At 58.0% G+C, this 23,987-nt stretch overlaps 1 protein-coding gene across 3 annotated transcripts; it reads right to left on the bottom strand.

The window, feature by feature from the left end:
• Positions 1 to 631: 631 nt before the first annotated feature.
• On the bottom strand, positions 632 to 21,427 carry ADPGK (ADP dependent glucokinase). Of its 3 annotated transcripts, none has more exons than XM_070054712.1 (7): positions 21,140 to 21,427; positions 18,417 to 18,642; positions 16,571 to 16,633; positions 7,226 to 7,346; positions 4,630 to 4,826; positions 4,035 to 4,133; positions 632 to 2,031 (listed from the first exon to the last, which is right to left on the bottom strand). In XM_070054712.1, the coding sequence occupies exons 1-7, from the start codon at positions 21,370 to 21,372 to the stop codon at positions 1,477 to 1,479; spliced, it is 1,494 nt and encodes a 497-aa protein (XP_069910813.1). In that variant the 5' UTR covers positions 21,373 to 21,427; the 3' UTR covers positions 632 to 1,476. The 3 variants fall into 3 exon arrangements, with proteins under 3 accessions (XP_069910813.1, XP_051678271.2, XP_069910814.1); XM_051822311.2 differs by having other exon boundaries at positions 632 to 2,028; XM_070054713.1 differs by lacking the exons at positions 16,571 to 16,633; positions 18,417 to 18,642; positions 21,140 to 21,427 and having other exon boundaries at positions 7,213 to 7,341.
• Positions 21,428 to 23,987: the final 2,560 nt, after the last annotated feature.

Genomic DNA, 23,987 nt, shown 5'->3' with positions numbered 1-23,987 from the left:
GTGCTGCTTTCTCTTCCTGGACTCCTCTACTGACAGTGCAAGGAGCAAATGGAGGCCGTCTGGGGAAGACGCGCAGGCCCTCCCGGGGAAGGCCCAGGGAGAACGCTGCGCTGCAGTCTGCGCAGTCCAGAGGATCTGCAAACGATGAGTTATTCCACGTCCTTCTTTCTGGTAAACAGAAGTCTCATCTCACTCAAAGCTTCCTAATCAAGCTAGGAGGGAAGGCTGCTAGCTGATACCTGCAACCGAGTGCGCAGGCAGAGCAGGATGGGGAGCAGCCAGACGCTCTCAGCCGCAAGCTGTGTCAAGGCTTACCTCTTCTGTGCAGGAGCAGGCCCGCCTTTCCCTCGGCCTGACGAGGGAGCCAGGTCAGACAGGAGGCTCGATGGGGCTCTGAGACGGCAGAAGTGGCCCCTGGGGGCCTGCTGTGACACGGTGGCCCCGGAGCAAGTTGGAACGACACGGCACTCTCGGACTGCCACACTCTGACTTCCATGTGGCTATGCCCCAGTGCCAGCACTCTATAGAGAACCCAGGACAGGCCTCCCATCAGGCTCAGCATGAGGGAGGGACACGCACAGGGCACAGTGACCATATGCCAGTAGAAACAAAATCAACTACAGAGACAAGATTCATGAAATGTAAGTTGTTTTTAATATTTTTAGAAGCACACAGAATCTTGATTAAAAAAAATAAATATTAACAGACAAATTTATTCATGATCCTGGGGCTCTTACGAGGTCCAACTCTTTAATGGCTGTGTTGATGAAAACATAAAACACAATGATCTATTACGCACATGATCTGTTAGACATGGAGAAGCACATTCCAGTTGTAAAAGCAAATTCCTCCAAGGCTCAGGAGGAACAAAACTCATCTGCTGCTGCAGAAAGCGCGGCCAGAGCCAAGCGCTGGGCTGAGCCCAGGCTACAAGGAGCCCGGGCAGGGCCGCACAGGCCTGAGGCCCCGGGTGCCAGCCTCTGTGCCACTGTGCCACCCAGGAGGACTTCGTCCTGACCTGCGGCTCTGGCCCAGGCTGAGCAGGAGCCTGAGGGCTGTGCTGGGTCCTGTCCTTAGAACACTGGGTGGAGCCGTGACCCAAGGCAGGCGCTTCTCGGGCAGGTGAGGAGGTGACACGCTCCCTGGCGGGAAGCAGCTGGGCTGCAAGCGCTCGCGGACGCTGCGTGAACCGGGGCTCTGGGGCTGGGCAGGGCTTTCCCCGTCACACACAACACAATCCACAGGTCCAGGCCCCTTAGGAGCTGACTGCATTTTGACGCAAACCTGAAGAGTCCCCGTGGGCTCGCCCACAGGCTGGAATGTGTGCGGCACAGTTTCATCTGCCGTTGTTTCTTTGGCTGTCTTCCCATCCGGTCTAGAAGCTGTGACCCCCTCAGTCCTGTCTTCCACACCTCTTCCCTCCTGGAATCCTCCCCCGGCCGGGTCTCCTTCCTGAGAGCCCCCTGCAGGAACCTCCTAGGAGCGGGGGTGGACCTCCGAATAGAAGAGGCCTTCGGCTGAAATGGCGTCTCCCAGGCCCACGGTGCGGACGGGGTCTTTGCAGACCAGGACAGGCGTGAAGTGGAAGGACACCCCCTCCCTGTGCCACGCCACGACGGGCTCACGTGGGTTTAACACAATCCTGGAGCCCACCTCCAAACGGGAAGTCACGAACTCTTGGGGCGCCCTCAGAGACACTCGACTGGCATCTATGGTTTCTGTGGCACAGGCCTGAGTTGCTGCCACGCGAGCCCCTGCGGCCACGGCCGCCAGCTGGTTGGCCCAGTGTCCGTCCACAGTTGCCAGGATGTGGTAGACCAGCGTGTGGAAGTGGATCCGGGTGAGGTCCGAGGCTCTGCTTTCACTCCTCCCATGTTCTTTCAAGATCCAGAAGAGGATGTCACTGACCACGCCCACATCAGGAACACCATTCCAGGAAGAGAGGGATGAGTGAGGCCCAGAGGCCGACTGGCTGAGAAACAAGAGCTCCTGCTCATTCAGCCCAAGGGAGGCCACCGCGGGCAAGACCTGCTAACAGAGACAACGACAGGTCTCTCTCCGGTGGCACAGCTCCCGACTCCCTCCCGGGAAGGAGGCAGGCAGCCTTCTGTGCACAGGGCTCCCCGCCCCGGAGTCATGGCTTTGGCTGCTCCTCTAACCGTCTGCATCTCCAGGATTGGCGGGTGGAGGGGCCGACACTTGCACTTCTGGCTGCAGCACCAGGCGCTGTGCTCTTGCACACGTGGTGCAGCCTCATTAGCGGCCCCGGAACGTCAGCAGGTATTATGCCGCGTAAGGGAGGAGACCCTGACCACAGCCAGCCAGGGTCAGTCTCCCAGGTGCTGTGGACACAACAGCAAGAAGCAAGAGGGCCACAGTGTCTTGCTACAGCCACGCTGTATCAGCAGGGATGGGCCTGCTGCATTCAGTGACAACGCTGGGTGACAGAGGCACCCACAGGGGCTGCCACCTTATGGGGAACCTCCCTGATGTCCTACTGGGCGCTCTGCCCTCAGGACCAGAAGCCCACAGAGCAGGCAGAGGCTCCTGCAGGAAAGATGTAGTTCAGTATGCAAGTCTGTGGGTCAGGTTCTCAGAACGCGGGACTGCCTCTGGCCGTGGGCGTGGCGGCGGCTCTGCCAGGCCCGGTGCTGAGGGCTTCCCTGCCTCCTTCTGACCACACCCCTCCCAGGAAGGGCACCTGCATGAAGCCAGGCTCAGGGCTGAGTAGGGAGCTATGGAGAAAATTCACAAACAGCTCATTTTCAAAATCCAGAAGATAAGAGCTGTATTTTATAAAAGAAATACAAATAAAAATTTTCTGGAAAAATACCATGAACTCAAATGCAAACAGTGGATGGCGGTGGTGTGGTGAGGCAGCTCCTGGCTGGGGCGCATGCACCCTGGGGGTGCCGGCAGTGGGTGGGCTCGGGGGCTGTGCCTATGTGGGGCAGTGGTACAGGAAACTCTACACTGGCTGCTCAGTGTTGCTCTGAGTCTGAACCAGCCCCATGAAGGAAAGACTATAAACATGCTATACTGAAATGCCATTTTTTCCTCAGGTTAAACTGACAAATGCAGATTTTTAATCCAATGCTGGTGGCTACGGTATGAGAAAACCAGCAGCCATACACACTGGTCATGGAAGTCACGGCACAGTTCTCATGTGGGCACCGTTAACCTCCAGCACCCCCATGCCTTCTTACTCTCCTACCCAGCACTTCTGCTTCTACGGACTTAGGATACACACGCACCTGCTCACAGCCAGTGAAATGATGCAGTCACTGTGCACCACCGTACACAACAGCAAAGGGAGGACCTCAGTGACCTCCACGACAGGCACAGCCCACATCCACTGTAACCACGTGGCTGTGCAGACGGAGGGTGCTGCCCACATCATGTGACACAGAACAGACCTCCCAGGCACAGTCATCAGGAGCACAAAACAGGGTCCATAGCGTGCTCAGTGGGTCATGTGCTTGTTTTGAGTAAAAAGGAGCTGATACACCAAGGCAGTATTCCCACATCTCTTCACTCACACACAAGTAACCCTGGAGGGACACAGAGAAACCAAGACGGGGTGACTAAGAGTGGAACAAGCTGGGGGGGACCAGAAGGGAGACACCATCTGTATCTTGCAGTTTCTGCAAAGTCACCAGGGCTGGCACAACCTGCCCAACGGCTGGGACTACAGCGCCTGCGCTGTGGCCTCCCTGGCTCGGTGCTGCTGCTGTGCAAAGCAGGAGCTGAGCGAGATGCCTGCTGGGCAGGGGGTGAAGCCCCTAGACTTCCTGAGTTTAACTGGAAGATGCTGAGCTTGGCTTTCTACTGCAAACTGTTCACTGAGGGAGAGAGATGAGCCAGTTCCAGCCATGATGTGCCCTACGTCTACCTGGGAGGAGATCCTGGTCCAGAACACCCCTGGATCCTTAGTGCACGCCCGGGGACCTGGGTCTGAGTGACACGCCAGCACACGGCCCGAGCGGGCCCTGCTGACAGGAGGTCAGGGCCAGAGGAGGGCCCCACGTGCTTACCTGATGCACGATACTGCTCATCAGCTCCCTGTTGGTCATACTGGCCAGCTCCAGGTGAACGGGAACCCCTGTGGGGATGTCAGAAATGGAGGTGACAACCTGCCAAGAGAAGAGGCAGCGCCGCCATCAGAGACGGAAGGAAGTCGGGCAAGAGGGAAGCAGCCCCTCCACCCAGTCGCCTGTGTGCGTCCTGACAGCCACAGCCCTGGCAGCACCTCCGAGCACACAGTGTGGCTACTGAGGAACTGCCGCTGGGTGGCCTCAGCGGCTGCCTGGGCGTGCTCTCTGCAGTGTAGCTCACGTGCAGTGAGATGGCACCGGTGACACAGGACACAGACCCCACACCTGCACCACATTCAGGTGACACAGGAGGCAGAGGCCCAGGCCAGTGCTCCGAGCTGTCCCGTCCTAGTCCTGCTGCTGACCAGACCCGAGGGGACCGAGAGACGCCTCACTGGAGGCGAGTCGCAGAGCTGGCGGCCAAGCTCTGTCCCGGGGAGGCCGGGACCGCGGGCTGCCCTGCTGCAGAGGCCACGAGTGGTAGGAAGCCGCAGTCGCCAGCTGGGACCTGCGAGACGCTGGACAGTGCCCTTACCTCCAAGAGCCTCCTCCTCTGCAGCTCCGTGCTCTGTCCCTCCATCATGTGCAGTCCTGAGAGGACCACCAGGTCGGGCTGGAACTCCTCCAGGCTAGACACAAACACCTCCAGCGCGTTCATGGCCCCGTTGGACAGGTCGTGGGAGAAGATGAACCGGTTGGCGTGGGGGGCTTTTAACTGGCCCCACTCCTCTCCTGGAAGAGCCAGTCAGCGCAATGGGAGACAGGAAGAGACCGGAGGTCTCCTGGCGCTGGGGGGACTCACAGGTGCCTCACCAAGCCAGGGCTGAGCAGGGGCTTCTAGCGGAGGTGCCCCGGTCCCAGTGGACTAAGGTCAGCACTGTGCGGTGGTGAGTCAAGAAACCAGAAACCTAAGCCCAAACCCAGGACAGGCCTTTCCCAAGGTGACGAGCTCCCTGTGAGTTCCAGGAGAGCTGTCCAGGGCTCCCATGTGCATCACGGGCACCTGACTCCCCAGCTCCAGCTCCTTTCATTTAGTGGGGGCCCGAGCAGGCTGAACTCCCAGCGTCCAGGGTGACTGCACCTCCTCTGCCTGCTGCCCATTGGACTGAACTGAGGGGGAAGAATGCCTGGTGGCCCCAGCCCTCCCTGCCCTCTGCTGCCCCAAGCAGACATGATCGCCTCCCTCCCAGGACGACTGCTGGGCCCCATTCTAGGGCTCAGCTTCTGATTCTGCAGTAATATGTCCAAGGCCAGGGTCCTGTACTCCTGCTGCCTCACCTCATGCCTCGCATATGGCCCTGGGCATGAGTGAGCAAAAGACAAGCGGATCAGAGGACAACCGACGACCTAAATGCCCACCACAACAAAAAATTGGGAGATGAACTCCAAATCCAACCTTTATCAATATCAAATTCACGAGACTGTACAACAGTACAATGCATTGCATTCATGCTCTCCGTAGAGCGTGGCAAGGAGTTGAGCTTCAACAGTGGCCCTGCTGGAAACAAGGCCAAAGGCACCCAGAAGAGCCACACCACATTCAAAGTAAGTTGACTTCTTCCAGGAAGTGACAGAGGCAGAAATCAAAGAGCCTCTTAGGTGAGGACAAGGGGGGACGTGGTGAGCTGCTCAGGCCCCACGGGACACAGGGCTGGTGGAGGATGCGCCAGGTGGGCCCTCAGCCACTGGGGGAGCTAGCGCCCTTCCCCTTCCACAGCCCAGCGTCCACTTCCGCAAGCAGGCTCTCCTTGCAATGCGCCACCCTGCCCTGCAGCCAGGGAGTGAGCAGAACTGCGGAGTGGCCCACGGGATGTCCAGTCTGAAAAGGAGCTTCTCTGGGGAGGTTCGGTAGGACAGAAAAAATGCTGACAAATCCTCTCGGAATCTGCCGGTCCAGGTCCGAGAGAAGCTGGGGACGGAGTTCTGCTGAGAGAGCTGGCCCGAGGGCTGCTGCCTGCCCTCCGGGGGCCTAGGACAGAAAACTCAAGTGCGGAACCTGGGGACCACGCGTGGGGACGGTCTCCCTCAGAGGCCAGCTGTGACAGAGCGCAGCTCTTAGCACCAACAGTCTGAAGACAGCTGGCTGGCACAGCAGCAAGCAGGACCCGCAAAGGTCCCGGCGCTCGCCGCAGGCACCAAGGGAAGGGGCGGCGAGGAGGGTCTGCCGCCACAGCAGCAGCAGCACCTGCGAGGCAGGCCGGGGCTGCCGCAGGCCCTCTGGCCCGCAGTCCTGGCCACACTCCTCATTAAGACTCACAGCAACTGAACACACTCACCACCACGCTCAGGCAGGAAACCCCGGGCCGCACACACACAGTGTGAACTGCCTGCCCCCACACCCCAGCCCCGGGCCTCAGACCCTGCCCTTCCTCAATTCCTGATTCCACTAAGAACTCAGAGAGCCAGACACCAGAAGCTACTCCTTTCTGTCCCTGGAGGCGGGCAACCTTCCCAACAGGCACCACTCGGAATCTCTCAGGAACGGCACTGCTCCGGTGAGGGAGGGTCTCTGGCCTGTCACTCGGAAGCCTGGCCTGGAAGGAGTTAAGGTGCCAGCTGGTCTGTTAGGAGGCTTGGGTCTTTAACTTGAATTAACAATGTGTTGATTCAGAAGCCCAGGAACCTGCAAAAGACCCTGCAGACTCTCCCGGAACCCAGACTTCAGTTTGTGAAACACAAAAGCTGCTGGGGGTGGACTGGGAGGACTGGCACACACCACACTGTCACACAACAGGAAACTGCACACGTGATGCAGAACACAAAACACCCTGCTTCACACCCCCAAGGAAAAATAAAGTAAAACGCTGTGAAGTTTGCCCGAGGCCTGAAGTCAAGCTGGAGCAGCTTGGGAGAGCAGCTGGAAGAGCCCAGGGCACAGCCTGCTCGGGGCTGCGTGGGAGGCCACCAGCCCTACTCTCTTCTCAGTAACAGGCTGAGTGTCTGTTCCCGTGGTCTCATTTTCATTCAGGATGCCCATTTCCACTTGGGTCCAGAGCATGCCTGTTTGGAGGCCCGAGGGCTTGCTTGTGAGAGTCTACAGAGGTCTCATTTTCGTGGGACTCAGTGGGCAGGAGGCCTTGGTGTGGCAAACCCTGGGCAGGCTCATCGCAGTACTTACTGGTTCCCCGTACCTGCTTGATACTCTAAGATGAGGTGGAACTCATCCACTTCCTGCAGTGACTCTGGAGGGACAAACACATTGTCATCAAGAAGGTCATGCAGCTTGGGACCAACCGGACCACAGAGAAGGACCTGGGGACAAGCAACATGCAGGCTGTCAGGAGACCCGTTCCTCCCCCAGCCCTGCACAGCAGCCAGCAGGGACATCCAGCCACTTCCACCCATCTGCACAATGCAGCGGAGCTCATGTTGGCTCTGAACACTGAGTGGGAGGTATGTAGGAGAAGGGCTGTCACCAGAGCCGTGCCTCCAGAGCGGACGGCTACATCAACCCAGAAAGGAGGCTGCCCAAAGCCCAAGTTACCCGGTGTGCACTGCACGTCGAGCCCAAACCCTCCTGTGATAGATGTGGGCACAGCGCTTCTAAGAGATCCGTAAACGAGGCTGTAAGGGTGAGGTCCTGGACCCACTGCACCCAGCAAGGAAAGGCCACGGGAGGGCACGGAGACACAGCAGCCACCCGAAGCCAGCAACAGACCCTTTGCCACAAAGCAAACCTGTGGGAACCTGGACCTGGCACTTTCCACCCTGCAGAACTGTGTGGAGATAAAGTGTGCTTGCTGCCTATCGCATTTTGTTTGACAGCAGCCTGAGCAAACGAAGGCATGCCCACATCCACGCTTCTCCTCGCTCTCACCCTGTGCAGGCAGCACACTTGGGGAGCACTGTTCACGGTTCACACAGTGCAGAAAAAGCTCTGACGGCACCCAGTGCGCAGCCAGCGGTGACTGAACCTGGGAGGTCAAATGCCCGGCGGCCTTCACCGTGTGGGGAGCAGGCAGGGTGGCCTCCCACACAAGGTCGGGGGAGAAAGTTTCCTGGTGGGGGCAGTGCTCAGCAACTTTCTCAAAGCATGTGCTTCACCAACAACCCGGACGTGCCCAGGTACTCCTTCTAGAAGCCATTTCACATCTCTGCTGTTTCTGCCACTCAAGGTCACACCAACAGACACAAACCACCAAAACGAGGGCTTGGGGCAGGGTTCAAAGGCAAAGCCTCAGAGACCACAGACTCCGAGACTGAACGTGCCCCACGCCGAAGCTCGGCAAAGAGGCGCTCTCGTGTATCCAACGAGGAAACCTCGGCTGCAGGGTAAAAGCACACCTTCGCCCCTTTCTCAAAGTCTCGCCCCTACACTCCATGTCCTTTGTCTAATTCTTGGCTAGAACTTCATTTCAAAGACAATAAGGGTTAGAATTAGCCTCTCACTTAAAGCAACAACAAAATACAGACAAAATACATGAAACAAGAGTTTTCAAAGCACTCAGGCGGGTGGGCATGCAGCCCAGTAGTTAAAACGCTGGTATAGACAACTGTGTCCCACATGGAGTGCCAGGGTTGACATCTGACTCCAAGCTTCCTGCCAATGCAGACCCAGGAATGATGGCTCAAATAATGAGGTTCCTGGCTTGATCCGACCCAGCTCTGGACACTGCAGGCATATGGGGAGTTAACTGTGGATGGGAGCTCTCTCAGCCTGTCGCTTTTCAAGGAAGGAAGGAAAGGAGGGAGGGAGACCAAACTACTTAGACAATCAGGCAACAAGAGCAGTGGTCCCTAAGAGAAAGACAGAAACCCAGTGACCCCGCAGATGTCCAGCTGCCGGCCACGAAGGCGTTTCCAGACACACCAAAGCTGAGTTGGTCCGCGGCAGACCTGAGCCACAGGAAATGAAACAGGAAGTCCTTCAGGCAGAAAGAGAGCACTACCAGGTACAGCTATGGAGTCAAACAATGAAATGAGAGCCGCAGAAGTGGTTACTCTGGATAAACACATGATTACTTTTCTTATATTTGAGTTCTTTAAAAGATAATTAATGGGGCTGGCGCTGTAGTGTAAAAGGTTAAGTCTCCACCTGCAGTGCCAGCACTCTATATGGGTGCTCGTTCGAATCCTGGCTATTCCACTTCTGATCCAACTCCCTGCTAACGCACCTGAGAAAGCAGTGGAAGATGACCCCCAACTGCTTGGGCCCCTGCACCCATGGGGGAGACCTGGAAGAAGCTCCTGGCTTTGGCCTGGTCCAGCCCTGGCACTGCAGCCATCTGAGAAGTGAACCAGCGGATAAAAGCTCTCTCTCTCACCTTCTCTCTGTAACTCTTTCATGTTAAGTGCCAATGGTCTAACACCTCAACCAAAGGCAGAAACTGTCAAAGTGGCTTGAAAAGAAAGCCCCAAGGGCTGGTGCTGCAGCACAGTGGGTTAAACCACTGTCTGCTGCACTGGCATCCATGTGGAGACTGGTTCGAGTCCTGGCTGCTCCACTTCTGATCCAGCTCCCTGCTCATGTGCCTGGGAAAGCAGCGGAAGATGGCCCAAGTGCTTGGGCCCCTGCACCCACATGGGAGACCAGGAAGTAGCTCCTGGCTCCCGGCTTTGGATCAGCCCAGCTCTGGCCATTGTGGTCATTTGTGGAGTGAACCAGCGGATGGAAAACTTTTCTCTCTGTGTGTGTGTAACTCTGCCTTTCAAATAAATAAATACATCTATATAAAAAAAGAAAGCTACGGGCTGGTGCCGTGGCTCACTTGGTTAATCCTCCGCCTGCAGTGCCACCATCCCATATGGGCGCCGGATTCTAGTCCCAGTTGCTCCTCTTCCAGTCCAGCTCTCTGCTGTGGCCCAGGAGGGCAGTGGAGGATGCCCAAGTGCTTGGGCCCTGCACCCGCATGGGAGACCAGGAAGGAAGCACCTGGCTCCTGGATTCGGATCAGCGCAGCGCTGGCCAAAGTGGCCATTTGCGTAATAAACCAAGGAAGACCTTTCTCTCTGCCTCTCCGTCTATAACTCTGTCAAATAAATAAATAAAAAATTTTTAAAAAAGCTACAAATACATGATAGCTACGGGAAATATAAAGATGTAACAGATTAAAAGCACAAGATAGAAAAAGAAATCCTATGCTGATATCTATCAAAAGAATTTTGGAATGACTATTTTAATCAAAAATATTTCACAGAATTTTTTTTTTAATTTAATGAATATAAATTTCCAAAGTACGATTTATGGATTACAATGGCTTCCCACACATACCGTCCCTCCCACCCACTACCCTCCCCTTTCCCACTCCCTCTCCCCTTCCATTCACATCAAGATTCATTTTCGATTATCTTAATATACAGAAGATCAGCTTAGTATACATTAAGTAAGGATTTCAACAGTTTGCTCCCACACAGAAACATAGAGTGAAAAATAATAGATGATTTTTTTTTAAATGATGATGAAATCAGATCAGACCTACTGTCATGTTTAATCCCAGTGAGAGTCAAGTTGGGAGTTGATAATTTTTTTTTTTTTTTTTTACAGAGGATCAGTTTAGTATACATTAAGTAACGATTTCAACAGTTTGCAGTTTGCACCCCCATAGAAACACAAAGTGAAATATATTGTTTGAGTACTCGTTATAGCATTAAATCTCAATACACAGCACATTAAGGACAGAGATCCTACATGAGGAGTAAGTGCACAGTGACTCCTGTTGTTGACTTTACCAATTGACACTCCTGTCTATGGCATCAGTAATCTCCCTACGCTCCAGTCATGAGTTTCCAAGGCTATGGAAGCCCTCTGAGTTCTCCGATTCTTATCTTGTTTAGACAAGGTCATAGTCAAAGTGGAGGTTCTCTCCTCCCTTCAGAGAAAGGTACCTCCTTCTTTGAAGACCTGTTCTTCACAGAATTTTTTAAAAAAAGATTTATTTATTTATTTGAAAGTCAAAGTTACAGAGAGAGGAGAGGCAGAGAGAGGAGGTCCATCTGATGGTTCATTCCCCAATTGGCCGCAACGGCTGGAACTGCACCGATCCGAAGCCAGGAGCTTCTTCTGGGTCTCCTACATGGGTACAGGGGCCCAAGGACTTGGGGCCATCTTCTACTGCTCTCCCTGGCCATAGCAGAGAGCTGCATCGGAAGTGGAACAGCCGGGTCTCGAACTGGTGCCCATATGGGATGTCGGAGCTTCAGGCCAGATTGTTAACCCCTTGAGCTACAGCGCCGGCCCCTCACAGATTTTATCTCTAGTAATGACTATGGGGTCAATTCATGAAGGACATGGAACAATCCTGAATTTTTATGCAACGAGTTAATGGAGCTTCACATTACATGAAGCAGTGTGTTACAGAACTGCAAGGTAAAAAGCCAGATGTCTACAATTATGGATGGAGCTGTCAACACCCTCCTCTCAGTGACTGACGGGTCACACAGACACGAAAGAAGACCTGAACAGCACCATCAACCTATGTAACCTGACATTCACACACCATTCCTCTCAGAAAGACCCACACAGAGATAATCCTGAAAAGTTTTCCAGGGCACACAGAACTTCAAAAACATCACATCTAGGTCATAAAAAAGGTCCACAGAGTTCACAGGTGTCAGGTCTCGGCGCATTTTCTTTTTCTTTTTTTAAAGATTTATTTATTTTCTACTTGAGAGTCAGAGTCACACAGAGAGAAGAGAGGCAGAGAGAGACTGAGAGAGAGAGAGAGAGAGAGAGAGAGAGAGAGGTCTTCTATCTGATGGTCCACTCCCCAATTGGCCGCAACGGCTGGAACTGCACCGATCTGAAGCCAGGAGCCAGGAGCCTCTTCCAGGTCTCCCACATGGGCGCAGGGGCCTAGTGAGTTGGGCCATCCCCCACTGCTAACCCAGGCCATAGTAGAGAGCTGGACTGGAAGTGGAGCAGCTGGGACTAGAACCGGTGCCCACATGGGATGCCGGCGCCCCAGGCCATGGCGTCAACTAGCCGTGCCACAGTGCAGGCCCCAGAAAGCGCATTTTCTAACCACATGGAATTAAAATAGAAATCAGTAACAGAAAGATATCTGGAAAAATCTCCAAGTAGACATAAACTAACACACCTCTAGTCCATAAATGGGCTGTTAAATTATGTATCTCAAGAAATTAAGAGACATAAGACAGTGTTTTGACCTGGATGAAAATAAAAGACAAATGTCTCAGGGCCAGTGTTGTGGCACAGCGGGTTAAGCTGTTGGCTTGTGCCACTGTTTTCCTGGTTCAAGTCCTGGCTGCTCTACTGCGAGCTGCTAATGCACCTGGGAAGGCAGCAGAGGACGGCCCAAGTGCGTGGGTTCCTGCCACCCCCATGGGAGGCCCAGATGGAGTTGCCAGAAGGTTTTTTTTTTTTTTTTTTTTTTAAAGATTTACCCATTTATTACTTGAAAGGCAGAGATACAGAGAGGCAGAGGCAGAGAGAGAGAGAGAGAGAGCACACGGTTACTCTGGGTCTTCCATGTGTGTACGGGGGCCCAAGGACTTGGACCATCTTCTACTACTTTCCCAGGCCATAGCAGAGAGCTAGATAGGAGGTGGAGCAGCTGGGACTTGAACCAGTGCCCATACGGGATGCTGGCACTGCAGGCAGTGGCTTTATGTACTGGGCCACAGTGCTGGCCCTCCCCAGAGGCTTGTGCCTGGTCTCAGCCATTGCAGCTATTTGGGGAGTGAACCAGCAATGGAAAATCAGTACTCTGCCTTTCAAACTAATCTAAAAAAAAAAAAAAAAAGAATCAAAATCAGCTGGGTGCAGATAAAGGAGGATTTAAGAGGCAAACTCACAACACCAAACACCTACATTTGATACAGGAAATGTCTCAAATCAGTGACTTTATCTTAGTCAAACCCAAGGTGAGCAAAAACCAGTGAGACAGAAAAATCAATGAAACTCAAAGCTGATTTTTTTTTAATCAAAAAAGCAATAAAACTGATAAACCTTTGCCAAACTGCTCATGAATGGAAAAGAGAATACACAAATGACTAGTATCATCACCAAGAGGAATAAAATCACCATAGGTTCTTCAGATCTGAAGGGGCTAAGGGAATACTGTGGTTGACTTTAAACTAATACAACAATTTAGAAGAAATGGATGAAGCCCCTGAAAGATTTCACAAATCTGAATTTCAACTCTAGATCTAGAAGGTGTTACTGGTGAATACCAGAAACATGTAAGGCAGAATACCAATTCTGCACACTCTTCAGAAGTGGAGATAAGGAAACACCTTCCAACTCATTCTGTAGGCAGCACAGCCAGACACTTCAGCAAACTGAACCCGGCAATACTCCATGTAAATGAACACCTCAGGACCAAGTCAGGTTTATCCCTGGGACGCGAGGTTGGTCTGACACTCAGAAATCAATGCAAAACGGAAAGACAAAAAGCCACGCAGTCATGTGAACAGACGGAGAAGCGCATCCGACAACACCCACTCCCAGTTCCTGGCCAGATCCCACGAGGCTGCCTTTAAAGGCCTGCTGCTCTCCCGCAGTCTGGCTTCACCCCAGCAAGTCTGCCTTCGCTCTTCCCCAGAGCCCGCTTCCGAGACTGAGCACAGCACAGCTGTAAGGAGCTAGGCTGCTTAGGGTCAACTTCTAGCTCTCCCATCACTAGGTGTGGCCTGCTTTCCCATCTGAGAAATGTGGTATTGTAATAAAGGGGTCCCCCCTCCCCCGCCTGGGCACTCTGAGGATTAGGGGAGTTCATGCACAGGCATCGAGCCCAGAACGGGGCTTGGCTCAAAGTTAGAACCCTGGGAGTGCTCACTGTGAGAGGACCTCTGGAAAACACCTTGTGCTCTTTTTTCCTACATCCCCACTTTTTACTACAAATAAAAAAAGCTAATTAATGTCCAGCTGCAATGGCACTCGTCCTACAGCAAAGACTCCTGTGTTCTCCACAAGGCTGGGTGCTGTGTTTGCTGTATCCACCACCAGACACGCAGCCCCTGAAATGGTGCCTGCTACCGAAAAGCTCAAGAATATGTGCTTCCAGGTGCTGGCATCCCATCTGGACTTGAACCCAACGTTTGACCCGACTGCTGCACTTCCAATCCAGCCCTCTGCTGTGGCCTGGGAAAGCAGAAGATGACCCAAGTGCTTGGGCCCCTGCACCCACGTGGGGGACCCAGAAGCTCCTGGCTTCTGACTTCGGATTGGCTCAGCTCCAGCCGTTGCAACCATTGTGGGAGTGAACCATAGATGGAAGACCTCTCTGTCTCTCCCCCTCTCTCTGTAACTACCTCTCAAATAAATAATCTTTCTAAAAAATGTCCTTTTAAAAAATTTAAAAATTGTTGGGCCTGGCACCGTGGCGCAGTAGGTTAATCCTCTGCCTACGGCGCCTGCATCCATATGGGTGCCAGTTCTAGTCCCAGCTGCTCCTCTTCCAATCTAGCTATGGCCTGGGAAAGCAGTAGGAGATGATCCAAATGTTTGGACCCCTGCACCCACGTGGGAGACCAGGAAGAAGCTCCTGGCTCCTGATCTGCACAGCTCCAGCTGTTGCGGCCATCTGAGGAGTGAAGCAACAGAAAAAAGACCTTTCTCTCTGTCTCTCCCTCTCAGTGTCTATAACTCTACCTTTCAAATAAAAAATTTTAAATTTTTGATTCGCAGGTAATACTTGTACACTTCCAACACATCCAAACAATATAAACCAATCGGGCAAAGCCAGGCAGCGAGGCTTCCATCTCTTCACCTTGCCCTGTTATTTTATTTTTTTTTGAAAGGCAGAGTTACAGAGAAAGGAGGAGAGACAGAGCTATCTTCCAACCACTGTTTCCCTTCCCTACAACGGCCGGGCAGAAGCCTGGAGCTTTTCCCACGTCTCCCATGTGGGTGCAGAGGTCCAAGCACTTGGGCTATCCTCCACTGTGTTCCCAAGTGCACTAGCAAGGAGCTGGATCAGAAGTGGAGTAGCCAGGACTCTAACCGGCGCCCAAGTGGGGTGCTGGTGCTGCAGGGGGAGGCAGCACTGGTCCCCTCACCCCCGTTCTTCATGCAGCGCACCACATACCACTGAGAAGCGCAGTCCCCACCAAGCCCCACAGCACAGAGCCTGCCACTCTGTCTGACTGGGCCCTGGTCCTTGTTATCAATACCTAGTTCTTAGTCTCTGGCAGATCTCACAGGACGCCCTGGCCCAGGCTGCAAGGCCTTCAACACGTTAACCTGCCCAGCACCGCCTGGCATTTGGATCCTGCTCCAGCACTCCCCAGCACACCACACTCCCTGGCCTCTGTGGACCCTTCTCATCTTTAAGGTCCTAAGACTGTCTTTGGATGGAGCAACAGAGACCCCTTTCTCTCCTCGGGCTCCTTCCTCAGAAGGCCTCCCAATCCGACTGGCCCCAGCCTGGCCTGTCCAGACCACGAGCACTGCGGTCCCCTCCTAGTTTCCAGGGCACTGTCCTCCCAGGGCCGGCACTGCGCCTCAGCACGGGCAGGGCTGACTCTCGGGGACCCGAGGGCCTGCCTGTCTCCCGAGAGCTCTGCCTCCACCCTCTCCTCTACCCATGACATGGAAAGACGTGCAAGGTCAGCCCTGGGTCTTGAAAGTTAAGTACTATGTGTAAGGAGAATGACCACCAACCCGGGACTTTCCACTCCAGCATCTCCTGAGAGCTGGACTTCTCACTGAGGCGGGAAAGTTCTAGATGGAACGCACACCCCTCTCCTGGCGTGCGCTGTCGGCCCGTGAATCTCCGAGCTGCACGCTGTCCGCGTTACTGAGGTCGGCTCTGCTTCTGACTGCATCCCTGACCAACCAGAGGGCTCTTCATGGTTCCCGCTGTGCCACGGGCAGCCACAACCACTGTGCAGTTTCCAGGCTGATGCACGCGCCTCATTCCCCACACGTGGTGGCCACGGCAGTGTCAGCAGACAGATCCGCCTCCCCTCCTGGCCCCTCTCCTCCAAGCCCGCCTCGTCTGACTGCTCAGGGGCAGTGACCTCCCCGCCGGCCCCTCCCTCAACCTGTCCTGCTCACAGCACAAGAAGCTGCTTACTTTCCTACATGACCCGAATGGCTTCACACTCACACACGCTCTCCCATGGGCGCCGAGCTAGTGGCTTTCATTCTTCCGGACTCTGGATCCAGGCTCGGCATCATCGCTAACTGCGTTTTCTCTCCTCACTTGCGTAACCTCCTCCCCTGCTTGCTCTGCCAGGCCGGCGGGCGGCTTAGCGAGGCTCACAGCTGGGGACTGTTGGAGCCAGGGCTCTGACCTGGGCCCTGGGATCAGAACCGGCAGAGCGAGCAGGGCAGGAGGGCACGCCAGTGGCACCCATGGCCCTGCCGGGCTGCTGCAAGCATCAGACGCTCCACGCACGCCCTGTGGTCCCTGCGCCTCATGTCTGACGCTGCACTGCTGCCACACGGGCCGCCAGGGTCTGACACACAGCAGGTGACACAGACGGAATTGACACCCACCCATGCACTCTGACTCCCGAAAGCGCTGCAGCACTAGCGAAAGCGCAGGCGTTCACCTGGGGGTTTGTCCTACCTTCAAATCTGTGTTGGCTGCAAACTTCTGTCCAATTAGAGCGGCATTCCCTCCGACGTAGTGCTGTAGGACAGAGCACAGCGATCAGCACTTTGAGTTTACAGCTCAGTTCCCGCAGGGATGAGCTGAGTGACTTTGCAACAAGGGACAGAGAGGAGGAACAGAGGAGTAACCAGGACAGGGGTGCAGGCGAACCACGATGGTTAGGACACCACCCGCGCGGCAGACTGAGCCTGACTCCGAGCCGCCAGGCAGACACACAACACGGGAAGTGTGGCTGGAGCTCGTGCTCCACACCGGGGTCCTTCCAGGACGGGATGTGATGCCCACCAAGGGCCACTCCACAGACGCTAGGCTCAGCTGAAAGCTGACTCCGAGGGGAGGCCCCCGCGTCTCCCTCCCCACCTCCGTCTCCAGCCCTTCCCTTCCCCCACCACTGTTCTCTGCTCTAGGACCCTCCCTCCTCACAGCAGGTAAATCCTGGTCCAGTCTCAAGAATCGGCTACAGGCCGGTGCCACGGCTCACTAGGCTAATCCTCCACCTAGCGGCGCCGGCACACCGGGTTCTAGTCCGGGTCGGGGCGCCGGATTCTTTCCCGGTTGCCCCTCTTCCAGTCCAGCTCTCTGCTGTGGCCCGAGAAGGCAGTGGGGGATGGCCCAAGTGCTTGGGCCCTGCACCCCATGGGAGACCAGAAGCACCTGGCTCCTGCCTTCGGATCAGCGCGGTGCGCTGGCCGCAGCGTGCCAGCTGTGGCGGCCATTGGAGGGTGAACCAACGGCAAAGGAAGACCTTTCTCTCTCTCTTTCTCTCTCACTATCCACTCTGCCTGTCCGGGGGGGTGGGGGGGGAACCGGCTACAGTGTGACCCATTTCCCTTTCCCCGCAACTGCCTGACGGGACAGGACCAGAGACCCCTTCCCTGGCCTGAAACCTCAGCAGGCCCCCGACACCGCCTCATCTGTAGGCCTCTGCTGCTTGGGTGCACGGGAGCCCCCTCCCGCTCAGAACCGCTGGCTGCCACATCTTGAGAAAGGAAGATGTGCTGGCAGACGGCCTCCCTAGAGCAAATCCAACAGGGAGCGGTGCTGCCAGAGGACCGTGCTGTCCCTCCAACCCAGCCCTCTCAGCTGGAGGCAGCTGACCCGAGGTGGGCCCTCCAGGCTGCCACAGGCGGATCCCTGTGCCTTGGGAAGTGGCTAACAGGAGAGAAGGCTGCCGCTCTAGTTCCAAAGCTGAGACAACTTGCTGAATGGGCCTGGCCTTGAGCCCACGCAGAGGCACAGACCAAGCCACCACCTGGACACTGGACACCCCCTCTCCTCTGCAAGTCTGTGCACTGACAGTAACAGCTCTCCAGAAGTTCACAGATGTCTGTGCTATGCAAACCAAAATCTGGCCTTTTAACTCATCGGCTTTAACTACTGTCTTATAGCTACTGTCTATTTCACCAGGACAGCTAGAAGTCACCCCAGAAGCCAGGACAGTGGACAAGACGTTCCAGACACTAGTTATTGTCACCAGTGCCCTTGCCTTGAGGTTTAAGGCAGGTCAAAAGGCACCCAATTCAAGTGCGTCCCTGGTAGTGACTAACACTGCGGGTTCCACAGCATGACAAAACAACATGGACCACCACGCCCTTCAGCAGAATTCTCCTCATCAGGAAACGCAAGGCAGGATGGAAGCAGGACCAAAGCTGCAGTACTGCTCCGTGAAAGCTCGCCGGACAGCGGAAGGTCAGACACTGCTGTAGAACAGGGAAGACCCTGCAGGACTGGACCCCAGTGCTTCAGGAACCACACCAGAAAGACGCCTTGCCCCCGCACTTGCCCCTGGGCGTCAACAGACCTGGGCTGCCGGGAGCGCCGAGGCCACCTGGGCGATGTCCTGAAAGGCCTCCTTGTCGCTGAAGAAGCGCTCAGCAGCCGCTCCCCTCCCCATGAAGTGCACGAAGGCTTCTTCCAGATCATTCCGTGAATGCAGGACAGCGTGATCTCTGCCAGGCCCGGGGCGCAGACCAAGCGCCTGCAGGAGCCGCACCCCCGAGAGCACCACATCGACGCACGCGTTGACCCTGGAAGGGAGGGGATCGAGATCAGTGACAGCAGCCGGGCAGGGGACGCTCCCTCATCTGACAGCAGGAAGACGCTGCAGAGAACCGTGCCCAAGTGCAAAGTCAACAGCACACGGGCAAGGAGACCTGTGCTTGGATGCACGGGGGTCGGGACGCCAGGCAAACCTTGCACCGCTATAGTGAGGAGACAGGTGCTTAGCGTCGCAGCGCGAGGCTGTGGGACAAAGGCAAATGAGCAACTCATCTATGACACGGCAGTGACACCGGCATTTACCTCAGAGCTGCTGGGCAGACAGCGAGTGAGTGTGCTGAGGAACAGAGCCTGGCGCAGCACGTCTCGGTCTAAAGCTAAGCAGCAGAAACCTCCCGTGGGAACAGTGAGGACGGTGGTGACAGTCACACCTGAAAGACCGCCCGCTCCCAGCTGAAGCCTGTGCACGAGCAGGGCGGGCCGTGCGCCAAGACGCAGGCCCTCGCCGCCCAGGTGTTCCCAGGACTGACTGCGGACTGCAGCAGCTGGGAGAGCTGATGCCCCAATACCTGGTGGCTGCACGGAGCCGGCAGAGGACTCGGGGGTCCAGCGTGTACAGCCAGTGCACGAGGTTCTGGCTTCCTGCACCTACCACCACCACTCCTTTACAGAGCAGGGCCCCCAGTTACAGGACACGGCCAAGGCCTTCCTGCCTCTGCTTGTGGGGGACGCCATCCTCACGGTGGGGACAGCACACAGGCAGTCCAGCTCTGGGAAGAGCAAATGAATGCGTGCGTGTATGTGTGTGAAACTAGAGAATGAGTGAATGAATGAATGAAGTGTGAGAAAGGGAAGGAAATGGATGAATGAACGAGTGTGTGTGCAAGCTCCTAAGTCAATGCCCCAAACGACAGTCTTCTACTCTGTGTATATGCACACGAGCAGAAATTACGTCCAGAAGCAAACAGGCTGCGGCCACTGCTCAAAGCCACCCTTCCCGTTCCCACCAGTCACTCGGCAAAGCCCCGGCGCCGCTCCCCCGCTCCCCCTCTTTCCTGAGCCCCACGGCGCACCGACACACAAGGCCCTTCCAGTCTGGCCCCGCCCCTCTGCTGCAGCACAGCCACCTGCCGTTCCCGTCTCCACCCCTGAGTCTGGCCCTGGCCAGGTGGGCCCGCGCCCCTCTGTTCCCGTCTCCACCCCTGGTCTGGCCCTCGCCAGGGGGGCCCGCGACTCTGTTCCCGTCTCCACCCCTGTGTCTGGCCCTGGCCAGGTGGGCCCGCGCCCCTCTGTTCCCGTCTCCACCCCTGTGTCTGGCCCTCTCCAGGTGGGCCCGCGCCTCTGTTCCCGTCTCCACCCCTGGTCTGGGTCTGGCCCTGGCCAGGTGGGCCCGCGCCCCCTGCCTGGACAAGTCTTTCTCTCCATGCCCATGCCAATGCCGCCCCTCCCCAGGGCTCCTTCCCAAGGCGGCACGGATACGCCTCCCACCGAGGGATGTCCTGTGTCCCCTCCCCTAAAACCAGGGCGACCTGCGCCTCTGCTGGAAGTGACCCTGTGTGGGACACCCTGTCCTGCCCCACCCGTGTGCTGTCAGTAAAGCAGACACGGGGAAGCCACCATCCCCGCCCCGCGCAGGCCACAGCCAGGCTGCCTGGGAGCCCAGGGAACGCTCAGATCCATCCAAGATAGCAGATGCTAGGCCCCACTCTGACGTTTGTGCGCACAGCCGGCTGAGCCCCTGGGGGAGTCAGGACCCTCCTCTGGGACAGCGGGTCGCCCTGCTCGTCCCACTCGCTCAGCAAGCTTCCACACCTGTCGCGGACTGGGCCGTATCACATGCACACCCCCCCATTTGCACGGGAGAGCGCTGCCCCCCACCCCGAGAAGGCGCTTCCTGTTGTCAGACAGCGGCCCGAGCTGACCGCCGCAGTAGCGGACACGCCATTCGCTGCGGGTGAGGCCGGCACGGGCCCGACAGGAGCCGGAGGGCTGACGCCAACCTCGGGCAGCGAGGGAGAGGCCGAGACAGCTGACGGGGCCGCACGTGGGCCACGGAGACGCGACGGCAGACGCCGCAGGGCGCTGCACGGGCAGCGGGGCGCCCCCGCGAGCGCGTCTACGCCGGCGGCCGCTCGGCGGGGCCGCGCCCACACACAGGCGCGGGGCACCGGAGGGACCGGCTTCGCGCGGCAGGAGTCCAGTCCGGGTGAGACGGGGACCGCACGGGACGGGCGGCCCCGAGATCGGGAGGAAGGGACGGGAGGGCGTGAGACGGAGCCGGCAGCCAAGGCTGAGGGCGCCGCGCGGACGGGGGAGCCCGCGACGGGCAGAGCGGGGTCTGCGGGCGCGAGCGGGCGGGCAGGGGCCACCGACGCCGAGCGCAGCCCGAGGAGTCCCGCGGCGCCCACGGCCCTCAGGCCCGACGCCCCTCGCCAGGAGGACGCCCGGAAATCGCACCCCACGCCGCCGAGGAGGACCCCCGAGTGCCCGCGTCTCCTGAGGGAGGCCCCGCGCCCCGGCACTCACCCCACCGCCACGCGGCGCCAGCGCCGGGCCGGCTGCACGATGAGCGCGTCCCAGGCGGCCGCCAGCCGGCTCTCGGGGGAGGCAGGTCCCAGGGCCGCCGGCGCCGGGCCCAGTCGCAGCGAGCTCCAGAGCGAGCGCAGCGCCGACCCCGGCAGCTCGGGCTCCAGCAGGAAGACGCAGCCGACCGCCAGCGCCAGAAAGCCCGCGTACGCGGAGCCGCGCCACAGCGCCATGGGTGCCGCCACGTTCCAGGCTCCCGCCTCTTCCGGGCTCCGCACGCGCCGACGTCGACGCGCGCGTTACGTCACACCAGCGCGCCAGGTCCCCCACAACGGGGCGGGGCGGGGGCCGTGGGCGGGGCGCCGCGGGCCGCCTCTCAGGCCGAGCCTGGGCGCTGGTGTGGGCGGGGCGCAGGCGTGGGCGGGGCGTCTCTCAGGCCAATCTGGGCGCCGGTGTGGGCGGGGCGCCTCAGGCCGAACCTGGGCGCTGGCGTGGGCGGGGCGTCTCTCAGGCCGAACCTGGGCGCTGGCGTGGGCGGGCGCCTCAGGCCGTCTGGGCGCCGGTGTGGGCGGGGCGCTGAGTGGGCGGGGCGCCACGGGCCACCTCTCAGGCCAAGCCTAGGCGCTGGTGTGGGCGGGGTGAGGGCGTGGGCTGGGCGCAGGCGTGGGCGGGGCGTCTCAGGCCGAGCCTGGGCGCTGGTTGTGGGCGGGGCGAGGCCGTGGGCGGGGCGCCCCAGGCCAATCTGGGCGCCGGTGTGGGCGGGGCGCCACGGGCCACCTCTCAGGCCAAGCCTAGGCGCTGGCGTGGGCGGGGCCCCTCAGGCCGAACCTGGGCGCTGGCGTGGGCGGGGCGAGGCCGTGGGCGGGGCGCCCCAGGCCAATCTGGGCGCCGGTATGGGCGGGGCGCCGCGGGCCGGCTCTCAGGTGGCGTCCGGCCCTCGGGGAGGTGTCCGGCTCCATCCCGGTCCTGGCCGTGGCCCGCGCCCTGGTTCCCGGCCCACCTGCGCCCCCGTCTAGGGGCGTCCCTCGCAGGAGACGGGGCCGCCTGGGGAAGGGAAGGGAACCCGGGGGACGCGCGTGCCGCCCTGGAAACGCCTTCGCCGGCACGGGGGCGCCGACCGGGCCCGAGCGTCTCCACTGGGGTCTCCGAGTCGGGGTCTGAAGCCGGCTGGTTGGGGCTGAAGGTCCCCAGGGGGCGGCCTCGGGAGCTGGGAGGCCGGGCCGGGCCTGGGACGAGGCTGCTCCTGGCACGGTAGAGGGGCGGCCGCCTTCCCGCGCTCGGCGCCTGCTTCTCTCCGTCCAGGGCCGGCCAGGACGTGGACCGCGTCACTCCTGCAGGTCCAGGTGCAGGCGCGTTGTAGGCTGCAGCGGGAGCTGCGGTCCCTGTGGCCGTCAGGGGAGCCGCCCTGGGCCTCCCGCCCTCACCCGACCCGTGGTCAGCAGGCAGCCTGGGTCTGCACTGTGGGCCGCGCAGCCAGGCTGGGCTCCAGCGTGGACTGAGAAAGCAGGTGGTGGTGCAGCCTGGGGCGGCCTCTGGCCGGCATTCACCCCGCACCCCTTCCTCACGGCCTGAACTCCAGGCCCCGGACACAGCTCTTTAATGGTCGCAGGTGCTGACGGCCTGTCTGTGCCCTCGGGGATGCAACCCCCATGCTTTTCCAAAGTTGTTTTCCTGTTAGGTTTCTGGGGGCAATTTTGTGAAGTGTCCCAGAGTGGACAGCGGAGGTCCCACTGCCTGGGAGGGACAGAGAGAAGGGCCGTCTGGGACTCAAAGCACCCTGCCCCAATCTGCCTCCAGACATGGTCTTTGCTATCGCTTCTCTCTCCTCGGGCCTAACGAGAGGAGAAAGCACTTGGTTCCAGAAAATTCAGAGGCAGCAGAGTCCTGTGGGCGCCCAGCTATCCCACGAAAGCCGGTCAACAGCTGCCTGCTGTGTGGGCTGGAAGGCTCGGGGCAGAAGCCCAGGTGGGACCATTGGTCCTTGAGAGAGCTGGGCTGGGCCGCTCATCCTGCGGCTCCAGCTCACCGGTGCTGCTCTCTGACGCCAGGACCACAGCCCGCATCAGCCACATCCAGAGGCCATGCAGGGCACTGGAGGTTGTGGACAGCTCCAAGGAGACAGCCACAGGGCCCCAGCACATGCACAGAGTGGTCACAGCTCGGGCAGCCAGACGTCCTCCTCCCCGAGCTGCCCCCTGGAGAGAGGTCAGGGAGCTGACAGGATGAGAAGGCCAGCAGCCCGGCCTCACAGAGCAAACGCGTCAGGGCAGGAGGGACCATCCACCCCCCCCCCCCCCCCGACACAGGGCCACTCTCGAGGATGGACATGCGACGGCCCCTCCTGCGTGGGCCCTGCTGCTGTCCTCATTCTCTTGCCAGTCCTGCTGAATTGCCGGCCATCCCAACGACCTTGTTTAACCCTAGTTATATTTCTAAAGACCCCGATCTCCAAATCGTCACACTCTGAAATACAGGGATTACTCGATCATTCTTGCCCAAGGTACATTAGGAAAAAACAACAGATCCAAGTCATGGCCAGCACTGTGGCACAGTGGCTTAGGCTGCCACCTATAAGAGCACCGGTTCATGTCCTGGCTGCTCCACTTCCTATCCAGCGTCCTGCTCATGCACCTGGGAAAGCAGCAGGCGATGGCCCAAGTGCTTGTGCTCTTATCACACACTTGAAAGACCCTCACGGAGTTCCTGGCTCCTGGGTTTGGCCTGGCCCAACCCTGGTTGTTGCAGCCATGCAAGGAGTAAACCAGTGGATGGAAGTGCTCCCTTGCTCTCTGTCTCTCCCCCTCTGTAACTCTGCCTTTCAAATAAATAAAGCTTTTATTTATTTATT

The sequence above is a fragment of the Oryctolagus cuniculus genome, chromosome 12 (assembly GCF_964237555.1).
Source record: "Oryctolagus cuniculus chromosome 12, mOryCun1.1, whole genome shotgun sequence".
Classification (NCBI taxonomy): Eukaryota; Metazoa; Chordata; class Mammalia; order Lagomorpha; family Leporidae; genus Oryctolagus; species Oryctolagus cuniculus.
This window is presented reverse-complemented; position numbering and strand designations above follow the sequence as displayed.

Coding starts and splice junctions, on each gene's coding strand:
- ADPGK (XM_070054712.1), bottom strand. CDS start 21,372: ATGGCGCTGTGGCGCGGCTCCGCGTACGCGGGCTTTCTGGCGCTGGCG. Junction 7,347..16,570: donor CAGCCAACACAGATTTGAAG/GTAGGACAAACC, acceptor GCTTGTCCCCAG/GTCCTTCTCTGTGGTCCGGT. Junction 4,134..4,629: donor AGAGGAGGAGGCTCTTGGAG/GTAAGGGCACTG, acceptor TTCTCTTGGCAG/GTTGTCACCTCCATTTCTGA.